Raw genomic sequence first — 22797 nt, forward strand, 5'->3', positions numbered from 1 at the left:
TCAGATGGGTGGGAGAATATCTCTTTCCCTAAAGACAAATATTATGTTACGCAAACAAATTTTTCTTTCTTTTTTCTTTTTTTTAATCTTGACAGTAGAATAATAAATGTAAGTGAACTAAATGTGACCCAAGTCTTATCAGACGAACCTGGTTATGGGGGCACAAAACATCAATATAGAACTAAAAACGGCAGGTTCACCTTTATTTTGTGAACTGACTTATCCCCCATCACACCAAGGATGATCTACAGAGAATTCAATTAAAAGAACCAAAGTTTAAACCTGCTGATTTAGGTCTAAACCTTACCGTCTGAAAAAAACAATATGGTCCCTCCTCTTAGCAAAATGAGTCTGGCTGAGAAAGAGAGTAATAGGCTGGTTTGCTGAAATTGCTCGTCTGGCCACCAGAGAGTGAGAGCTCGTTTTAAGTTAGTCTGATTAAGAGGCAGGTGCGATTGGCTAAAAATGGTTTTGATTTCCTCTCAGGGGTGATGTAAGGCATGTAGGGCCCGCTTGAACGCGAGTAACCCCGTCTGTTTTACCGAAAATAACCCGGGCACTGCAGCATCAGCACCAGGCAGCTGCGCAGGTGCGGCCTTTAAAGAGACAGAGGGGCCTCATGTTTACAGCGATGGAGCCAGACTTTATCATATGTATCAGCATTGGATGTATACACTTAGCACATCTATGCATATACAGGCTGTATATTGTACGTTACCCCAGCAAGAGACAGCCCCAAATAACCACAGAGCAGAAATCAGCACAAAAACATGTTTAAATTGCGGTCACAGAGGCCAATTTAATCAAGAAGGCTCTAGCAGTCACAGCGATATGAATATATTCAATTAACTGTTTATGAGTTCCCAGTTTAAGTTCAGTGTCCCAGCTTTAAATCCCCCCAGTATTCTTAAAATGTTTCGGAAATGTGCTTATTATCGATCAGCCCTGCTGTCGATTATTGTTCACAGGTTTTATTTCCAATTCATTAAAAAACACCAGGTCGGGATGACGATTTGATCTGTCAAAAAAACAAAACACTGTTTCCTCCACTAGCATCTTGCCAGCAACGCCCTGCATCCCAGACCGGCGTGCGCACCACACAGACGCACTAACCGGCGAGAGGATAACGGCGGCTGCTCTGTCGGGATGCAGCTGATGCTGCTGAAGCATCTGCAGCGCTGTTTGCTTGGTTTAGTGTGTGTGTCTGTGTGTGTGATTCCAGATGTCACCGACTGAGGATTGGCGTCCACACCGCTGCGGGGGATGTGTGTGAGTACAGGCCGTTTGGATGCGAGTTCGGGACGGACGGATTTCATGAAAGGAACAATCTCAGCGAGGGAAAACATGACAGTCTTCCCGCTCCCCTGACGATTCTCCGGGATGCAGTCATAGTCTGAGGCCGGACATGATCTTAATCTCAGGGATTGCTGTAGTTGATGCGGGATGATGTGCGCCGCACCCCGAGTGATATTGATAAGGGGAACACAGCTCGGTCCTTCACTGCCCCGCTGATTTTTGCTTGACTGTGGCTCGTAGTGATCATCTTCATCTATTTCTTTTTATTATTTCTTTTTTGATTTTTTTTGCTGGGCTGGGACTATTTGGGAGACCTTCTGATGTGGAAGGACTGGGCTGATTTGCCTGAAGGGATCAACTGAGCACTGTTGCTCTCACCCGGAGGGAAACCAGGGCTGAGCTGCTCACCTGGTCATTTCAACACAAGTATGTGAAATGTTTTGCGTGTATGCGCGTGCATGTGCAATGAAACACACTACATATTTAGAAATGACCAGTGAAGCCACTTTTACTGCAAGAATGTCCTCAGATCATACTAATGTATGACTCATCTACTTAAAAAAGTCACTTCTGCTAAATACTGTATCTGGCTTTCACCCTTTTACTGTTAACAGGTGCTTTTTGGAGAGATGTGAGCATCCCTCACCACCAATGGCAAGTCTCTGCAGGGCGCAGAATCAGTGCATATTGCACTGCTATACATTATAGTGATAACCATATTTCATCCCCCTGTATAGGAGACTTCTTCTATGGCTGTCTGAGCTCATGTGTCCTGTCTTTAGGGCCGCACATGGTGAAACACTGAGGCCTTCCTCTGACTGAGAGGCCATTAAAGTCTGTCAGGGTTTTACAACGCTTATATGCAGGCTTGTAATGGAAAGTCACTAATGGGAGGATGATCAATAGAAGCCTTGGTCAATCTTCATCACTGGCCCTCCTTTATCTGAGGATATTTTATTACACATACAGTAGGTCATCAGTGGCAGACACTGACTCAGAGTACTACTGCAAGCACTGCAAGGCTTGCATGACAGCAGCAGACGTTTGTAGCCTTTACAGTAATCGCTTAAACAGTTTGGATTTGCAAATACGCATCCCACAAATGTTTTCTGATATACTTTTACATCCATCCCAAATTTCAGTAGTATATGTGATCTGATTGGTGTCGTGTAATAATCGTCAGTGGTACCTGCAATGATCACACTTGGACATGGCTAAGTGGATGATCTGGCGTGGCTTGTGTATGTGTATATTGCATGCATTGCAATATCCTGTTTATTTGTATCTGTCCACAATGGCTAAAACTGTCCTAAAGACATAATCATATTATTATTATTATTATTATTACTGTTATTATATTATTATTATGGTCATTTCAGACTTGCATAACTAGGTTTTTCTTTTTCAAAATTATTTGGATGTAATTTTGTAATTTTATGCATTAGTTTTGTTCTCTTAAAATTAGACACATACAAGACTTTTATATTATAAGAAAGATGATTATAAATAGTATAAATAGTATGTAAAAAGTAGCTTGTTAAATATACATACGACCCACTAAGTCAGAGCAATCTGTGAACATACAGATAGTAGTCTCCACATTACTATGAAGGACATGCCAGTAAGCAAGTTCAACAATTTTGGACAATATCACACAAAATTTGATATAAGCCTGCTGCTTAAACACAGACATTATTGATCAAATGCATCTATACCATTTTTTCATCAATGCACCAATATGTTTGGTGTAACATGAATCAAGTAAATTTCATTTGCCCAGATTCCAATTTAAGTTTTTGTACTTATGTAATAACATTACATGTGATCAAGTTACTTAGAGTCAGGACTTTGGGCCTACATCATTCACTCACACAATAGTACTTTAATATGTTTATGTTGATGTGTAACATCCACGTAGTTCATTTAAAGGTTCTTAATAAAAAAAACTCGTACTGGTCAAAACCAGGCCACTCAATTAATTCCTTAAGCTGTCTGAATTAGGCCCGTTATCCCCCGAGTTAATTAAACTTAGTTCTAATAGTAATTTATGTGTGTCAAAACCTATTGACTATCATTAATGATTAATGAAATAACTGTGTTATAATTTTGTTTACACTTCCAACAGGCTGCTTTGACTCGGGGTGAATTTGTGTGAATCAGCAGAACTGCAAGTGTGCTGCAGGACTGAAACCAGATCCCAGCTCCTCACGCTCTGAATCTCATTCCCTTAAAACAGCCAGTCCATAGAATAAACTGTAATCAGATCATGTCCGGCACCTAGTTTTAGGATGATGTCTCCAGTTAAACTAAAACCATTCCTGGAACACACCCTTACGCACTCACCTCTGCTGAGCCTACAAAAGTCTATCAGTTTGTTCACTATGTAGAAATACTTCAAATGAATTAGAGCTGCTGCGTGCATAGTGCCGTTTACCGGCTAAAGTTTGAATTAATCTGGTTTATTATGGTGTCTTTTATTTCTAACTACATCTAGCACGTGACACAAAAACTATCTCTGTCAGCTATACTTTGTGATTAACGAAGCTTGCTTTGGTTCATTTATCAGGGGAGCTACACTTCATAACCTGTATAAAACCAGAGATACGAGACGCCATTGCTTTTGAAGCAGAGACTGACACGTCTCCCTCTCGCCCTCCCCTGCAGCCTTTCAGCATGGCTGAGAAGACGATCGAGCAGGGCTCGGTCAGCATCCCCATGGAGGAGACCAAACTTCATGGCGGAGCGCCTCAGGAGGCGCCGCTGCTCACCCACCTGAAGAAAGTGGAGAACCACATCACTGAGGCCCAACGCTTTTCCCACCTCCCACGCCGCTCCGCTGTGGACCTGGAGTTCAATGAGCTTTCGTACACCATCCGGGAGGGTCCGTGGTGGAGGAGGAGAGGTACGGGCAATGCTTAATTCACACAGTAACCATGATGGATGAGCAAGCAAACATTACCAATGGCGATCAATACGAGGAGGCCTTTAAAAGCCTTTGTGACATTTAAGAAAAACAATTTTTTCTTGTTGTTGTTATTTTCTGTTACCTTTCTCCATTATTCTGCCACATATATCCCAGCCCACTACACACACACACACTCACACTCACAGACCTCCACCATGTTGTAGCAGCCAGTGTGCCTGCAAGCTTTGCTGCGCTCAGCACAGTTTAGACATAGTAAATAATTTACACTTGCAGGTTGGCACGCTGCTTGCGTCTCTTTTGTGGCGATGGCGAGTCAAGCCCATGATTGAGCTGTTGAGCTTGAGCTTGTGAAATACAAACAGCGCTTAAACTCAACGCCCTTGTTGCTGATGAGCCTCCAGCCTTCAGTCGACTCGTCAAATAAACCACCCTCCGCAAACTGTTCGGTTTAGCTGCTTTTTTTTAATGCTCTATATGCTCAAAAGGATGGGGGAATGTGAGGATAAAGGGTGCTTCAGAGGAATCCTTTATTTACACTAGGCACATGTTACCCTAGGAAAGCCTCTACATGATGCATTGCAGGTTGTGCTATTTTCAGTCTTTTGTAATATTGATGCGCATTATGAAAGCCTGGCAGAGGAGTATTGTGAAACCTGAATTCGTGGAGAGTATCAACAAGGAGCGAAGAGGAACAGCGAGGGTACCTCTAGCTTGGATCAATAATCCAGCGTTGCTTTGTCCATTGAAGCCCATGTTTTTTGGAGGCTAGTTTATTAAAATCAGCCCCTGGTTTGCTTCTGTTTTCTCATCGGGGTGCCTGCCTCAGCTCATCAGCCTGATGATGTGTGAACAGAAAGTGTTTCTCCATCAGCTTTTGCAAATTAAGTGGCTCCATTCATAAAGAGGTTCTCCTTGTCATTTTACCCTCTGTCCAAACTCGCTGAACCTCCGATCACGCCTCATACTGGGCCCATCCTGCCCATTTGTTTTAACCAGCAAGCCACACCTAACTTTCTAATTTCACCTGTGCTGGAGTTTATTCTGAGGGGCTTGTCTGTGTTTGTGCCTCATTTACCCAGCTAAGCTCAGAGCTGCTCCTCTCTGATCAAAGCTGCAAAGACAGTGTAACAGCACAGAGCTTAGAACTGCTGATCTGCTGTGTGCGTTTATATCAAGTAAAACACACACGTTTTTATATAATTCCCACTGAATTACACATTGTAGGACAGCAAAGAGGATGAGCCGTGAGCAAGTGACGTCATTTGTATTTAATGTGTTTAAGTCTTTTGGTTAGCGACACACTGCTTGTGAGTCACCTCTGAAAATCTCTGTGATGAGCAGGAAGCAGAAGAACTTGTAATGCAGTGAACGTAGTTTCTGTTTACTGTAAGTCAGTGGAGGAAGGTAATGCATGAGCCGTCCTCTGTCTGTGTTATTGTTATTGTGGGCCCTTTTGTCGTGAGGCCAGTTATTTATCGCTGCTAGGATGAAGCTACTGTGACCCGCTTTCATGTTGAGGATATTTTCCTCCCGAGGGAGATAACTGGTGAAACACTAGCTCATACTTAAAAGGGGAGGGAGGGAGGAAGGGAGAGTGGGAAATGTTTACATGCCCCCAGGCGATTTACTGTGAGTTGCTCATTGCACCTGCACTGATCATCTGGTTAGTAGACAAAGGAGGGTTGCTTTTATTTATTTTTTTGTTATATTTGCAGCTTATTCATTGAATGCTGCACTTCCCGTACCATTATCCTTTTAGGGCTAATCTCAAATCTGTAAAAGGAGTGGTTCATGCTCAAAATGGAGCATAGATGCTCAGTTCTGAGACTCTGTGATGGAAATCATGCATCCTGCTTCATCACTGACATTGTCTTGCAGAAAGATTATGAATAATTTTCATTAGCATTGATCAAATATGAAAATAAAATCTCTACATGACGTCTGCATGATCAAATGAAGGTAAACTGGGAGCCACTCTGTTTGTTTGCCGTACGAAGGCTGGATATTATCTATTAAATATTCTGATCCCTTCAGTTTAACAGAGCTGTTTCTTCCGTTAAACAGCCAGGCTGAAAATGAGGCTGTGAAGTGAGAAAGAACTTACACTTCTATCACTCGCTCTTCATCTCTTATTGAGGCCCGTGGCTCCATGATGCATTGGCTCTCACCAGTAGCCTATAGCACACCCACGTCTCTGACTGAAGTGTCAGCTGTGTGGAGGACAGCCTAGACATCGGGTTTTGACAGAGAAGAGGAATGCATGCAAAAAAAGGGTTGTGTCTCTGGTTTTGCTGCTTTTTTAAAGAAATCATTTTTGTGCATCAAATGTATAAAAATGTTGTAGACGTGCAAAGCGGTGAAGTATTCTTTCTTTTTTCAGTCTGTTGTGATGGATTGTGTTTTTTCCCCCCAACCAGGTAGTATTTTAGCAGACACTTCCTTTAAGGATAGAATGAAATTAGATGAAATAGATACCAGTGAACAAACAGTAAACTCCAAGTGTGAAGGGAAAAAAGAAGAAGGTTTGTTGGGAAAGATCTAATAATTTTCTTTCACTTTAGACATGTGATGACCACACCTGATGCTATTCCCCTTCTTTGACTTTGTCCATGAGATCAGGCTTTAGTCACTCACTGAATAGAGCAGGGAACAGTGAGGTGAGCCACATAATCTATGGCTCTCATGGCACTGGGTTATGTCCCTGCAGACCCACACAGATAAGGCCATTATCGTCCACGGCTTGTAGCATCAGGTTAGATCATCAGTATGCACCACATGCCATGGCATCACTGCTTCTCTGGCAGCAAGCAGCTCTGCTGTCTGAGTGGAGGCTGTCTGATGTTATAGCACTGAAAGGAGGAGGGGGCACTACTTTTAGGCTATTTAACCAACCCGTTCTCACTCCCAAAGCGTAACATTTTACGCTAGGTGACAAATCGTCACCATATTACGTTTTCGGCTACCCACCACGTTCCTAAATGACGACCTCGGAAAAAGAGGAAATATGAGAACCGTCTGGACTGAACCTACACATGTTCGCTCTTTTTCTTCAAATCGCTTAGAAACACGCTATTTAACATCATTAAAGTCCTGGTTAAGGTCAGGAATAAGGTTATGGTCAGGGCTAGGGATAAGGTTAGGTTTAGGGCTGGAATACAGGGCTGGAACGTCTACTACCGCGGGAGCGTCATTGCACTGGATTCCAGCCATAACCCGCCGCGTACCATAAGAACGCCGAAGGTCTCCTTTCGCGTTCCTCAGGAACGCCGCGGGACGTGACAAAACGTCGACATGTTACGCCTCGGGAGTGAGAACGCTCTGATTTAACTCAGAAGGCTGGCAGCTGTGCTGCTGAGACCCTAATTACACAGCTCAAGACAGGAAAATGTGTCCATACGGACACTGGAGAAATGGGTAAGGCGAGGGAGACATGCGTCAAAAGCCAGGGTACTTAAAGCTCCTTTTGACATTCGATTTCAAAAAGATTTCAGGTTTTCTGTCAGCTCTTAAGCTGGTTGTTTTTGCTGTTCCCATTGTGCCTGGAGAACTGCAAAGGTTAGAGAAGTTCATCATTAAAACTGGAGTCATCTTCATTTGCAAGCCACACCAAAGCAACCGTTTGTTAAAACCGCTGCATGGGAGTAATGACTGTGGTTCATCTGTTGGTGCTAGTGAGGGCATCATCATCTTAGATTACTGCTTTAATATGCACACTCCAAACCCCCTGCAGGTCTCAGAGACTCTGAGAGCCTGGATATGTCTGAACTATAGTGTTTTTTTTAAACTAAGCTAAATTTCTTTTTTCTTTCCCGCTTATGAGTAATATTTATGAGTTTTCAGTTTTTGGTATTTTTTAATTTTGTGCTTAATCTTTTGGAACATTTTGTTTTCATATCTTTTGCATTTAAAGGTTTTCTTTTCTTGAATTAGCCTTTTATTGTTCATCTTTCTTTTAAGCATTTTAACGCATTACACAGAGCAGTTGAAACTGTCTTTGTGCTAAACAAATAAACTTGGTTTCCTTTGTCTCACGCCCGAACCCTAGCCCCCTCTAACTGCAGTTCAAGCTTCATTCTGTATGCCAACTTCACTTAAGAAGTCACTTCTAACAGCAAGTGCATCTCTAATTTACAATAAGACTCCCTTTGCTGGGTGGTGGGGATGCCATGGCCAATACCTCTGCACTGTGACTGACAGGACTCTTAGTTCTGCTTAAAAGTGGTATTTATCGTCTGGGACTTTAAGTGGTGGAGTGAAAATAGGCTTTCTACCTGCATAACCGTCTGTTGAAGCTCTTCTAAAATCAGTGAACTGAGTCCGTTCCAACATGAGACACAAAACTGCCTGTTTCACTGTTACACTGTCGGGAGGCTGAAAAGTTTTTTTTTAACAAGTAGTTTAAAAATGACCAAGCGGATGGGTCGTAGCACTTTACATTCCAACACAGGATATAAGAGTTCATTTCATGCTTTTGTCTGTTGTAAAGCCTGAGGGTGGTAACACATACATTCAACAAGAGGAGCGCAGACCTCCACAAAGCCAGCTATAGGGGAACAATGTTACATTGTTATATTTCATAAATATTCTTTTTGTTTTGTGTAGTGCATTAAACTAAATGGAAAGTGTCCTGTTGAAACTACTTGACATAGTTATTTTTATTTTTGACGATACAGTAAATGTGAACATGCATTCCAAGTGAATTACTACTAAATAAAGTAAGTTATTTGTCAATAACTGGACATGAATAACTTGAGCTGATTATATTTTATATCGCAGTGTATTTCTAATGAACTAAGCAGCTCATCCTCTGTCTCTTAACACTTTCTTTAAAGATATAATGTATTTGGGGTCAGTTTGAAAGAAAGGCAGATGTGACACGTAAACGTGAGGTCAGAGGTCAAATGTGACATGATATTTGGATGCAAACTATAATGCGATATTTAGTGTCATTTCCTAAATATTGCCAATACAAATAAAGGCAGCAGAAATGTAAGCGTAGTTTTAAAGATGAAGACATTTTATGAAAGTTTGACCTTATTTGACTTTGAAGAGGTCAGAGGTCGAAAGTAACATGATAGCTAGAATCCCAATGTGTTATTCCTTATATGCCTATATGTTGTCAGTACAAATAATGTCAGGAAGAAACATATAAAGCTATATATAACTATATAGCATTATTATCACTTTGACCTTCAGATCAATCTATTGAGGTCAGAGGTCAAATGTGGCATATTTAATACTTTTTAGGCTACTTTTAAAAGTTTTTTTTTTTTTTTTTAACCAATAAATCTTTAAGTTGACCTTGAAGACTTGGTGGATGTAAGCCAGTTTTTAATGGGCTGTTAATATCACCCTACTCTGCACTCCTACAAAGTTTTATCAGAATTTAATCAAAACTTTGTTTACAGACAAACTGACACGTGAACGCTGTGAAAAACACAACCTCGTTGGCAAAGGTAATAAAGTGCAGTACTCCCGCTCTAAACACTTTGAACGAGCTGTTTATCAGATCAGGAGCATTCAGTTTTATTTTTCCATCGTTACTCTTTTTTTTCCACACAGTTCTTGTACTTCTCGTTCTCATCGTCTTTCCGTATCATTTCAGGGCCACATTAAAAAAATGAATAAATAAAAGATTAAATGAATAAGTGAAAGAGTTCAATTTGAATCCAAAGGAAGAAACGCTCACATTAGACCTTATAACATTTGGCCTAAAACCATGAGTGTTAACTTTGAAGTAATGCTTATAAGAATAACTGGTGAAATTAATCACATGATTATAAATAACTCAGCTTTTTTTTTGTTGTTGTCAGGTTATAAAGCCCTCCTGAAGTGTCTGTCAGGAAGATTTAACAGCAGAGAGCTGATTGGTATCATGGGGCCTTCTGGAGCCGGAAAGTCCACACTGATGAATATTTTGGCGGGGTACAGGTGAGCCCTGCACTTGGAGTTATTGCAGATGTGGAAATGGAAGATTGAATGATATGCACATGAAGAGGTCTCTCTCATGCTCAGAAGCTGGTACTGTGTTTAAAAACAGGGAGACCGGCATGAAAGGTACAATCCTGGTGAACGGCCGACCGAGGGATTTGAGGACTTTCAGGAAAATGTCCTGCTACATCATGCAAGATGATATGCTGCTGCCACACCTCACTGCGAGGGAGGCCATGATGGTGAGGTCATTAAAAAAGTAAAATCTTAACTTCTCATTGAATCCTAGTTCAGCAATGACAGCTGAGTTCTGTCTGTCTTTCAGGTTTCCGCCAATCTGAAACTGAATGAGAGCATGCAGGTCAAAAAGGAGCTTGTAAGTCTGAACTTACTGATGGTATTTCTGCATTACGTGCAGAAGCGGTTGCTGATGTTAGGGGTGTGGAAATGAATAGAAATGTGTCTAGCTGCAGAGAGTTTTGCTTGCCATTAATACAAATGTTTCTGAGGTAATTTGGGGTAAAACTGCAAAAAAAATGAGGAGTCTTACTTTTTGATCATTTTAATTTTGGGGGACTTTTAAGTCACCACTTTAACCTGAAACAGTTGTCTAATAAGAATTTATATTATGCTATTTAGAGAAGCAGGGCACAGACAAGACAGAGGAGGTCAACCTAATAGTTGCCTGATATAATGGAAATCAATGACCTATAGCAGGGGTGCCAAAGGTAAGGTCCAGGGACCAGAATCGTCCAAACAAAAACTCCTGTCCGGCCCCCTGGACTGCTTTGGAAAATGTTAAGGAAGGCATAAATTTTGGACTTTTAATTGTATTTCATAAGTTTGACAGCTTTTCTTACAAATAATGACTTCCCACCCTTGTTCAAATTACAAATAATTAAGTAATTAAGTAATAGATAAACAGTTACCTACTATAGAATTTTTATTTTCAGTAAAATATTTTTAAAAAGAAATTTTCTGCTTCTTCTGTACAGTGACAGAAAGGTGGGTTTAACTGGTCTGGCCAAAGTAACATTAAAGTGGGCTGTGGCCCGTGATGCAAAATAGGTTTGACATCCCTGCCTTATATTATCACAGCTAACCCAAGCCACATTATCACATTGGAGCCAGAATACTTGCCTGATCCACATCAAACAACACTGAAGGCAGCAAAACACTGTATGCTGATGTGCAGCTGCAGTTGATGACCACTGTCTTGTCTGCAGTGAAATCCTTCTGCTGCACATCACAGCATACATCCATATTTGGCTTTGAAGTTAAATCTCTTTCATATTGCACACCTCTATTTTTAGCTTTGAGTAAGCGCGCCGTGGCGTTCCAACACTTCTCTTTGTTTGGGTTGAAGGTGGACGAGATCCTGACCGCTCTGGGCCTTCAGGAGTGTGCTCAGACACGTACCATCTCTCTCTCTGGGGGCCAGTGTAAAAGACTGGCCATTGCCCTGGAACTGGTTAACAATCCACCTGTCATGTTCTTTGATGAGCCCACCAGGTAGGACAACACTCATCTGGATTAACTCTGTGTGATTTCAGCTGAAATGCAGTCTAAATAGTGCATCTTTCTTTGCGTGTCCCATCCAAGTGGTCTGGACAGCGCGTCCTGCTTCCAGGTCGTTTCCCTCATGAAGTCCTTGGCTCAGGGAGGACGGACAATCATCTGTACCATTCATCAGCCCAGTGCCAAGCTCTTTGAGATGTTTGATAAGGTAACTTGAGTGCTCTTTCTCCTGGGCATGCCTCACCACCCATTAGCTGCAGCTCAGACCTAGACACTACATGCTTGCAGGGTTTGTTTCATGCAGCTGAAGCTGTGTGGCAGTCGATACCCGGCCCTGTTGTTTTGTCAGTTGTCGATGCATTATTCACGGAGCCATTGTGTTCAAAACTATGTTGATTACTCTGTACATGTGTTCTTATTCACCAGCTGTACATCCTCAGTCAGGGTCAGTGCATATACAAGGGCACAGTCCCTTACCTCATCCCTTATCTGAAGAACCTGGGTCTCCACTGCCCGACATATCATAATCCAGCTGATTTCAGTGAGTTGATTACAAGTGTATATCCATGCATAACTTTTTATATGTTATGCATCGTTCTCATTAGCTTGTCCTCTCTATTCCCAGTCATTGAGGTGGCATCGGGGGAGTACGGAGACCTGAACCCAGTGCTGTTTGACGCAGTCCAGGGCGGACTGTGCTCAGAGGAAGGCAAGAAGAACTCGAGGGACAAAACTGACTCCTCTTGTCCCTCACAGTGTCACAGTGTAAGTGATATCAGCGCTTTAACACATCACACACACCCTGTGTGTCTGGTATTTAACATTATTAAACCCCTGAAAGTACCAGACTTTACTCATTTTAAAGAATTGTTCATTTATTAGGAAAATTGATCAAATCTTGCTTTTTGTTGTCTCTGGTTTTCCTGGAATTAACCACGTTCGTTATTGTTGTCTACTTCTATTAACAATTAGATGCAGGCAACATATTTCTAAACTACAAAGCCACCATATAATAGAAATGATAAACGATACCTTTATAAAAAGTAGTAGTGCTGTACTTACTGGGGTTGTATTTCACCACAGATACTCAAATTGCTCACAGCTGAATGGGAACCTTAAAAATGCTGCTATGACAGCCAATAAAAAATATAATCAGTAGCTAAAAATTGAGGCAACAAAATAAATAAAAAATAGACCTTTCCTATTTCCTATTCACAGTAATACCTTTTAAATGGTACAATTTTTTCATCCCTACTCCACTGATCCGTCTCATTAGTCTCTATAAGCTGTCTTCTCACTATGTCTTTCTCAGCCCTATAATATAATAACTTAATAAGAGCATCAGCAAAAATGCTAGAACCGTGACTGTAAACCACCCACAGCTGTCTGCTTTACGGTTACTCCTGTTTAATGCATACTGCAGTTTTGCCCTGCTGCTTCCTTTAAGCGCAGTGAGGTCATTGATTTTCTCTGTTATTCTTTGTTATGCACTTATTACCCTTCTGATTCTGATTGAGCCAGAAGACAAACACCACTTTTGTATCTGTCCTTTAAATAAAACTACAGCTAGTGTGGATTTAGCTTAGATCTGCACAGGAAGTGGAGTTTTGAGTTTGAACCTGGTCCGTGTGGAGTTTGCGACCACTCCTCACGCTTCGAGCTTACTTTGGTTTCTTCATGAAAGCACACTGGGTTAATTCTGCTGTCACTGTGCCCTTGACCAAAGCAGTGGCCTACATGAAGAGCTGGCCCCTGGGTGCTGCTGCATCCTGATACTGCTTCTCCTAGTAATAATAATTAGAGAGAACATGTTTCCCTGTGGAGTTGAATAGAGATATCCTTATCGTCATAGTTTTCAATTTCATTTTTGTAAAACAAAACAAGTTATAGACAGTAAGTAAGCTGCAAGTGTCTCTGCCACTAGACAGAAACACTCTTGTTTAAAATACACCAAGAAATAATGCTACATGTTATCATTTTAACTGATATGAGTACTCTATTATTTCTAATTTTGCACAGGACACAGGAACACTTGAGAAGCATAGCTTCGCCACCAGTACATTCACACAGTTTTGCATCCTCTTCAAAAGAACCTTCATTACAATATGCAGAGATACGGTATAGTATTTACTCTATAAATATCTCCAGATTTTATCAATTAAAATTCACTTAAACTTTGTTTTTATTCTTGTCATGAGTTACAGACTTTTGAGTTTTATTTCTTTTTTTTCTCAAGGTGCTGACCCACCTTAGGGTGATGTCCCATCTGTCCATTGGAGTACTCATTGGCCTGCTCTATCTCAAAATTGGAAATGATGCCAGCAAGGTTTTCAACAACACTGGCTTCCTCTTCTTCTCTATGCTTTTCCTCATGTTTGCTGCCCTGATGCCCACAGTGCTAACCTGTAAGACTTGTCTTCTATGCAGAGAGTGGAAGTTGTTTGTCTGTTACAAGTGGAAAGTCTTTAAATGCCGCTGTTGTTCCGCAGTTCCTCTAGAGATGTCTGTGTTTGTGAGAGAACATCTTAACTACTGGTACAGCCTGAAGGCCTATTACTTGGCCAAAACCATGGCTGACATACCGTTCCAGGTAGTGTTTTGCTTTTTGAACACTTCGTATTTTGTGCATGCGTGGAGTACAGTTTAAACTAATTGCATTAAAAATGTGCTTCACAGGTGATTTGTCCAATTATGTACTGTAGTATAGTGTACTGGATGACAGAACAACCTGCAGAGGTGGGTCGCTACCTGCTCTTTATGGCCTTGTCTACATCCACAGCGCTGGTGGCGCAGTCGCTGGGTCTGCTTATAGGAGCTGCATCAACATCTCTGCAGGTAAGTAATGGAGTGTTCTCTCCCAACAACGTACAAGAAAAAATAAATGCACCCATGTGGTTTTATAATGATAGAGGCAAAGTTAAGCTACTTCATAATAAGTAGCTTGGTGCAACCCAAAAAGTACATAAGCAAAAGTACACAAGTACATGTACTATTTAAGATGGGGAAATATTGCTTCTTTTTTTTTTTTTTTTGCAAAATTACCAAGAAATTACACAATATTTAAAGTTGCTTACAGTGTAAGTTGTGTCTTCTTTTCTGTAAAATAACCCAAACTTATGCACAACTTAAAATTACTTAAAATGTAATTATTTGTTCTTTCCTGTATGGTACCTGAAGTTATGCAGTACTTAAACCTACTGATACACAATCTAAAATTACTTACACATTACTTAAAATTACTTAAAATGTAATTATTTCTTTGTTTCCTGTAAAAACCGGAGTTGTTACCTCCTTATTCTAGTGTCCCTGCCTAAGTATTTGTAGGTAAATATAATACATTGAAATTTCAAATAAAATACAATGAAATTTCATTTAATTACAGGGGAATTATACCCTTAGTTATGGGCTATATTATAAATGCTTGAATATGTAAAAATGGGCCTGTAGTGCACTGACTGAATTTCAGTAAAGAAAAAGATGTTTGTGTGTCAGATTTTGCTTTTTTCGCTGCTGGACTGTCTCTACTGTTTGAAATAAATCGAACGGGCTCACACAGCAGAGTTGTTACTACAGTGGGTGGTTTTAGTCATACATTTACTCTGAACAATGCTGCGAACATCTTGGCATTAAATGGCACTTTTTCACATGTAGCACACAACAAGAGATTGTGTGTGTCAGATGAGGCGTTGTAATCATTTATTGTTTAACGTAGGTGGAGGTGGTCACCCTTTATCAAAAAAGTATCCCTGCAATCCAAAATTTTTATTAACGAAATTTTCTGTGTTTTTGGTAAACTGGCTTTGTTTATTCTGGCAAGTCTGCATTTAGGAATGATAGCTTTGTTTAAAAGTGGAAGGTGTGAGGGTTGGGTTTTTAGAATAGAATAGAATAGAATAGAATAGAATAGAATAGAATAGAATAGCCCTTTATTGTCATTGTACATGTACAATGAAATTGTAGGTGCTCCTCTCCACTCACTAAATAGTAGACAGTAGGAATAAACTGCAAACAGGAGAAAACAGAAAGTCAAGATAGATATATACAAGATAAGATAAAAGGCATACAATGGAGAACAAAATAGTTGCAAAGTGCTCAGAGGTAGTGCAAAGTAAAGAAGCTGTTAATGAGTCTGGAGGTGTAGGACCTAATCGACCTGAGGTGCCAACCAGAGGGCAGCGGGTCAAACAGGTGGTGGGCGGGGTGCAAGGGGTCACCTGTGATGGCTCTGGTTCCTGAGACAGGAGGATCTGGCAATGGTCTCCAGGAGTGGCAAAGTGCAGCCAATGATTTTTTGGGCAGTGTTAATTACCCTCTGCACAGCCTTTCTATTCTCAGTTGTGGCTCCTAAGGACCAAACACCCAGGCACTATGAGAGCACGCTCTCCACTGAGGAGCGGTAAAAGGCCAGCAGCAGCTTCTGGTCCACGTTATTCTTCCTCAGAATTTCCCAGGGGAGGGGTGGTTTCAAGCTGAGCAAAGAAGGTGTTGTGCTCCCCTGTGAGTTTGAGGCTGCTGTCGGGGGTTGTGGGGCTCTGTCCTTTGTAGTTACTGAAAGTTTGGATACCTCTCCACAACTGCTGGGTGTTGGTGGTGGTGAAGAAGCCCTCTATCCACCTCCTGCAGGCCTCCTTGGCCCATTTAATGCCATTCCTCAGGTTGGCGCTGGCAGTGCAGAACAGGGAAATGTCCCTCAGCCTGAAGGCTGAGTTATGAGTCATGAACAGAGCCTGTACTTCACTCGTTATCTAAGGTTTTCAGTTAGGAAAAACCTGGATGTCACATTCTCTACACAGCATTTAATGTAGAAAAGGACAGACTGAGTGGAGGTTTCCAGGTCCTTCTGTTCAAAGATTGACCAGTCTTTCAGATCAAAACAGAGCATCATCTGGCCATGTTTTAATGACATGGGTGCTTCGAGGGGTTTATTTCCTGAGGGGAATGCAGGCAGGGATGAGGAGCAGATAGAGGTGGTCAGATTGTCCTAGGTGGGGGAGGGGTGTTGCTCTGTAGGCACGCTTGATGTTACTGTGACCTTCTGTGAAGGCTTCTGTTGTTGGTGAGGCAAAGTTACACTGGATGCATTGTTAATACATTTCTGCAGATAGTTGGTTAATAAACCACACTGTTTCAGTTTTTATTTTGACATTTGTTCAATAAAAAACATAACATGTATGCAACATGTAAATAAAGAGAATGGTAAAAGGACTGGATCTTATATAACACTTATCTACTCTGCCTGAGACACTCAGTGCTTTATACAACTCACCTAATTCACTTTTTAAAAATGCTTTTTCTACATAAGTGCTTTCTGTCAAACATTCACAGTCCAATGGATGCATCAGAGAGCAACTTGTGATTAGTATCTTGCCGAACAGCCATCCCAGAATGGTGGATACTGTGTGTATTTATATAAAGGTTTCTTGACAGAGTTTGATAAGGTGTCTAGCTGATGTTTTAAAGTTATGCAATTACTTGGTTATTATATTTTTTAAATAACTTGTTATCCAGCACTGACGTGGATGCTGACAAGTATCCCAGACTTCGCAGTGGCATAGTGTCTTCTTACCACTTGTAGTTTGCCACAATGAATGATAAGGTCCTCAAAAATCTGTAATGCAATGCAATGGGGAAAAAAGCAGCACTTATAATGACAGTTCCACAATGTAACAGAACAAATTTTATATTGCAGAAAGTTGATTCAGTTCATCCGGACGTTGTGTTATCTTCAGTCTCAGCTGACTGCAGATCTCCCAGCCTTATAAACAAGGCAGCTGCACAACAATCACAACGAGCAGCATCGCCTAACAATGAGCCATGAGCTCAGTTTGTGGTCATTAATATGCACATTACATTCAGAGAGCGTTGTGGCATGGTGGTTTGCAGCAACAAGGTCCTGGGTTTGAATCTCCTTTCTGTGTGGTCTTTGTATGTTCTCCCCAAGTCTGCACGGCTTCTCTCCGGGTACTCCAGCTTCCTCCCACAGTCCAAAGACATGTAGTTGGTGAGGTTAGGTTAACTTGCAATTTTAAATTGACTATAGGTTTAAATGTGAGTGTGAATGATCTGTGTGTCAGCCTTGCAACAGACTGGTAGCTTCTTCAGGGTGTGGCCCACCTCTTGGCTTCAGACGCTCCCTTCTTCTCAAGAAAAAAGGAAAAAGAACATGGATGGATAATATGCATATTAAAATGACAGTTAATCAGCAATGTGAAGATACTCTTAGGTACCCTCCTTGATCTAGACATGGTTGCTCTCCTTTTATACATATGGCCGTTTGCTCAAACCAGCTCTCCTCCATGTCTAGGCTGATCCTCATCCTCATCACTGAAAGAGTGCCCCCTACTCCGTAGGTATACGGTAACTAAACTGCAACATCCCACCTTTGATGTGGCTTCCCAGCGGTTCCCCAAGTCTCTGTAAACAGCACATATGGCCACTGAGCAAGGGTTATGATAATTTGCATATTAACAATCATGAAGCTGATCTTGTGTTAGGTAGTGGTGCTGGTTCTGATTGTTGTGCAGCTGTACTGTTAATATGGAGAATGTGCAGTCAGCTGAGATGGAAGAAATCACTTAGATGAGTTATAAATGTTCTTCTAACTGAAAAATGCTGTCTCCAGATGAACTGAATCAAGGTTCCTTAGCTGCATCATCAAGGATGCACCAAGCGTGCATTTTATAGAAAAAGTGACCAGTGTGAGCAAACAGCGGATAATGATAATGATCTAAAATGCTATACTACAATACTTTCTTTTGTCTGCTTACAAGGTAAGAAATTAACTTTTTCATATGATTTTTGCTGCTAATTCATTCCACAGGTGGCAACATTTGTGGGCCCAGTCACAGCCATACCTGTCCTCCTTTTCTCTGGCTTCTTTGTCAATTTTGACACCATTCCCAAATACCTACAGTGGAGTTCTTATGTTTCCTATGTCAGGTATGTCAGCTACCAATGAATTTCTAAGGCTGTTGAATAGAAAATCAAGCTTTTTCTAAACTCATTTTAGTAATTGGTTTCTGTGGTTTGACTGTCTACACTGACTCTCTTTAATCACCCACTTTTAGGTATGGCTTTGAGGGGGTGATACTCTCTATTTATGGGATGAACCGGTCTGAGCTTGAATGTCCAGACCCTGTGTGTAAGTTTCAAAAGCCAGAGGAGGTCTTGCAGCTGTTGGATGTGGAGGACGCAAAGCTTTACGTGGACTTCATGGTGCTGGGGGTTTTCTTCCTGATCCTCAGACTCGCCACTTACCTGGTTCTGCGCTACAAAGTCAAGTCAGAGCGTTAAGACGTCCAGAGGCACAGTGCTGATGGATATGGATGCTCATGAATATCCCAGAAGTGTGAGATAGTAAGAAAACCTATCCTCTCTCTTTTTCAGTTTCAACATTTCAAAATCAATCGAGTATGTGCTGCACCATTACTCAAACTGTACAGTATGGTACAGATTGAAAAGGTTTACTGATAAGAAAATGAAAAGTTTCAACTGTGAATTGTTGTTCCCTGCACACTGTTACTGTATGCCAGGTAATGGTCACCATCACCTTTCATAAATACAATAAAATATTGCTCAGTGGCACCATGAGTGGACAGAACACCCCCCAAAAAAGCAGATCGCATGTTTCATTAAGCTGAGAATTTTGAAAATGTACTTTTTTTGGTGACTCCAGGAAAGTGTTTGTAACTTGGAGCTTCTTAATCCAGTGCCTAAAAGGTATTTCAAGGCCCACAACAGAATCTGCTTAATTGACACAAAGAACAGCAGCCATCAAGATGACCCTGAAACGTGATTTCAAGTCAGATCCTCTGTTATTGCCAACAGAAAAGTGGAAGCCTTTTTTGGGGCTCATCTCTCTCTCCTGTAGGATAATCTTGTCAGGTGTCCTTACCAAAATGCACGACGTGGCGACTTGTCTTTATGGAACAGAAATCGACTGCCAGTGGATGACTCTCCTCGCTGGAGACCATTTTCGCAGGCCTTTTGCCCCAGCGCTCACAGTGATGGGACACTTTGCCTCGGATGAAGAGCTTGTGAATATGTTAAGCAATGTGTCTTATACAAAGACTGACATGGATTCGCCCCGCATCCGGCCCTAACGACTCCTTACTTGCTCCTGCACGTGTTTGCTTCTGCCACAACTCGGGAAGCATTGAGTGAATTGGGAGCGACACGTGAAAGCGAGTAAGCTGTTTGCAGCCTGATGCAGTGGGCCGTCTTCATCGCAGACAGAATAGCATTTTAGGTGAAGTGCAATAGAATATATTATGGCTAAAAAATAGCAAAAAAAAAGGAGAAGAAGAAGAAGAAAAAGTGTTGTTTGTCTAATCAGTGTCGCTCTTTTGACACAGTTCTTTGAAATGCTTGTTTCCACTCGTATGACTCTTTAGCTGCCTCCTCCCTGAGCTGAAAAAGGAAGTCCCCTCCTCCTTTCCTCCTCTTTCTCTCTGCTTTGCTGATGTCTGACAGATGCGTGTTGTTCAAAACAATGTTAGATACTTGAAATGCTGGCTGGGCGGTTTTTGTGCCTCTGAACTAGAATGATTTGAGTTTTCTCTGCTTCCTTGTTTGCACATACACTACACCTTATATCTACATACTGGCTCTCTATTTCTCTCTCTTACACACACACACACACACGCAGAGGTACATTACAGACATACACACACACATCACCATGGCAATGTTTAGAAGAGCCTCTCCTAGTCACACGGCAATGCAAATATTTTCCAATAGACTTGCTATGAAATATTTCTTACTCCAACTATGCTACTTAGTAATCCTTATTATAATACTTCAAATAATGTGAGTATATAACCAATGATTGTACAGTGAGTATGTCATGCTGTAAACAAATGTACATTTGCACTTTTCAGTGTATCTTTATTGTTTTTTCTTATTTATTTGTATTTAGTTTTATTTTTTTAAACCTACAAGACGAGTGCTGCTTGAAAGTGCAATGGGGGAAAGAAAACGGCACATGGATGTTGCATGATCATCTTAGGAGTGAAATTTATGAGATATTAAATTTTAGAGTATGGGACAGTGGTTTTATTTCCTCATCCAAACATATCTGTCCCGCCACGTTTGAGGAGATGCGAATCCTCCGCTCTGCACTGAGCATTTCTTTTAGAACATCTGGAGCCACGTGTGCGTCACTAGTGCGGATTAAAGATGACACGATCAGGAGTGAAAAGAGGCGAATGTACGAGACGTCCTGGATGGAAGAAGGCAGGGATACAGAACAGAGAGCCAAATATGTCATTATGTAGCTAAAGAGGTTCGCAGTCTCTTTGGGAAGCAGCTGGATTGGAGAGCAGATCACTAATCACTAATCTGCTTCGCTGTTCAGCACAGAGATGGCTGTGATTAATAGCAATAGTTCACATCGTGATGTTTATGAAACCTCCTGCAGTTTATAAGGTTTATGTTCTTCTTACCGGTTCTATTATGTGCAATAACCACACAAAGGCAACTCTGTGAGACCAATTACATGAAATGTGACGCTGAAATTTTTTCGTTGTAGTGCGTTCGTTGCTTGTGTTCAGTGACAAAAGCTAATGTAGGGAAATGGATTGTCAGAAAGATTGTCACCTCAAAGACCAAAGCGGGATCATAACATTTATTCTAATATCAGGATAATTATAGAAAAAATGCATGGAATGAAATAAAAGGTGTTTAAACTCAATTTTCCTACAAAAACAGATGATATGTGTTTTAAGTTTCTCTAAATTGGAAGCAGAAACTTAACTGCAACTCCAACGCCAACCAATAAACAGTCATCAAGTAACTGGACAGTCTGGGGGAGTTTGGGGCTTAGATGTTAAGGCCCGTGGTACCAAAGACGAAAACAAGTCTCCCTTCTTCTCCCCCATAATGTGCATGCAGTGTCCAATATTACCATTAATTTTCTGACCAAAATAAGTGCTCTGAGGACACATTAACAAAGTCTGTAGTACAGTCAGTTTGTCTGGTAGAATCCCTGATTAGCTGATTATAAATGAGGTGTGGGAAGATATGAGATGTGTGTAAGCGTTATGAAGTAGCTATGGAAGTGAAATTGCAGGATGCAATATCACTTGAACGCATGGTGACGTCACACTGTTTGCGCAGTCTCTTTATCACTTTGCAAAATCATTTCACAGCTTCATCCGTTTGCTCATAAGAAGCCACCGGGCTTATTGTGCACTCGCATGGTAAAGAGTAATATGCAGGCTATCCCTACAGAAAGCTTGGACTCTTATTAAAAATGTGTGATGGGATTAGAGGTAGTTGTTTTATCTCATTTTCCGCTTAGAGTTTAATTTCTGATTTTAAAAAAAATGCAAGTTCTGTATACTGAACGCTGTTCCGAGGATTATATTAAAGATCATTTATAACCTTTACCCTTTCTTTGTGAGATGATTTGATCGGACACTGATCGCTGATACTTTTTCCATAACCATATTTATACACTGAAGAGTAGCAAACACTTAATTATTTGTGATTCTTTCCAGTGCTCAGGAGTACACTCATCGTGAGCATTTTCACAAGACTCGTTTAGCTTTAAATTTACATTAGAGGCATTTAGGTAACCCAGTAGTAGCTCGGCTGCTGTTTCGTGCCATGTATTGATGCGAAAACCTCTTGAAACAGCTTTTTCAAATACGGGTGTGCTTTAAAACATAAATCATAAAGCTGAGGGGCGTGCAGGAAACATCAGGAAGAACCAGAAAATGATTTCCACATTTTATTGCACATTTTATAGCTCCGAAGCTCCCCAGTCCTGTTGACTTGGAGGGCAGTAATTGCAGAGAGGCACAATGTAGCAGGATGAGAGGGGCTGAAGTGTTTCCACGGATGTACATAATGGGTTTATCCAGAGTGGTGAAGCAGTTCAGTCATAAATTACGTTCCTCATCTCAGCAGAAGGTGACAAAAGAAAAGCAGCTTCAACGTAAACGCTCTTTTTCTACATTCACTGGGAAAATATTTAGTTGGGTCTGAATAGGAAGCTAGATTTCAAACTTAATCTACTCTCATTTTTTAAAATAGAGAGAAAATACATGAAAAAGCATGAAGAGAGAGGATATTCCTTCACTTTCTTTTGCTTATCCAGTTCAGACTTGTAGTGGGGCTGGATT

At 41.1% G+C, this 22797-nt stretch overlaps 1 protein-coding gene across 2 annotated transcripts; it reads left to right on the plus strand.

The window, feature by feature from the left end:
* Positions 1 to 1157: 1157 nt before the first annotated feature.
* abcg4a (ATP-binding cassette, sub-family G (WHITE), member 4a) lies at positions 1158 to 21992 on the plus strand. 2 transcript variants are annotated; one of them, XM_080867219.1, is made up of 16 exons: positions 1158 to 1722; positions 3961 to 4198; positions 9631 to 9678; positions 10036 to 10153; positions 10263 to 10395; positions 10479 to 10529; positions 11520 to 11665; positions 11756 to 11879; positions 12098 to 12212; positions 12297 to 12436; positions 13691 to 13789; positions 13908 to 14076; positions 14161 to 14261; positions 14348 to 14506; positions 18492 to 18610; positions 18739 to 21992. In XM_080867219.1, exons 2-16 carry the CDS (start codon positions 3970 to 3972, stop codon positions 18962 to 18964), a joined length of 1977 nt encoding a protein of 658 aa, XP_080723345.1. In that variant the 5' UTR covers positions 1158 to 1722; positions 3961 to 3969; the 3' UTR covers positions 18965 to 21992. The 2 variants fall into 2 exon arrangements, with proteins under 2 accessions (XP_080723345.1, XP_080723344.1); XM_080867218.1 differs by lacking the exons at positions 1158 to 1722; positions 9631 to 9678 and having other exon boundaries at positions 3941 to 4198.
* The last annotated feature ends 805 nt before the right edge of the window (positions 21993 to 22797 follow it).

Source organism: Rhamphochromis sp. 'chilingali' (genome assembly GCF_963969265.1).
Source record: "Rhamphochromis sp. 'chilingali' genome assembly, chromosome: 19".
NCBI classification, from domain to species: Eukaryota; Metazoa; Chordata; class Actinopteri; order Cichliformes; family Cichlidae; genus Rhamphochromis; species Rhamphochromis sp. 'chilingali'.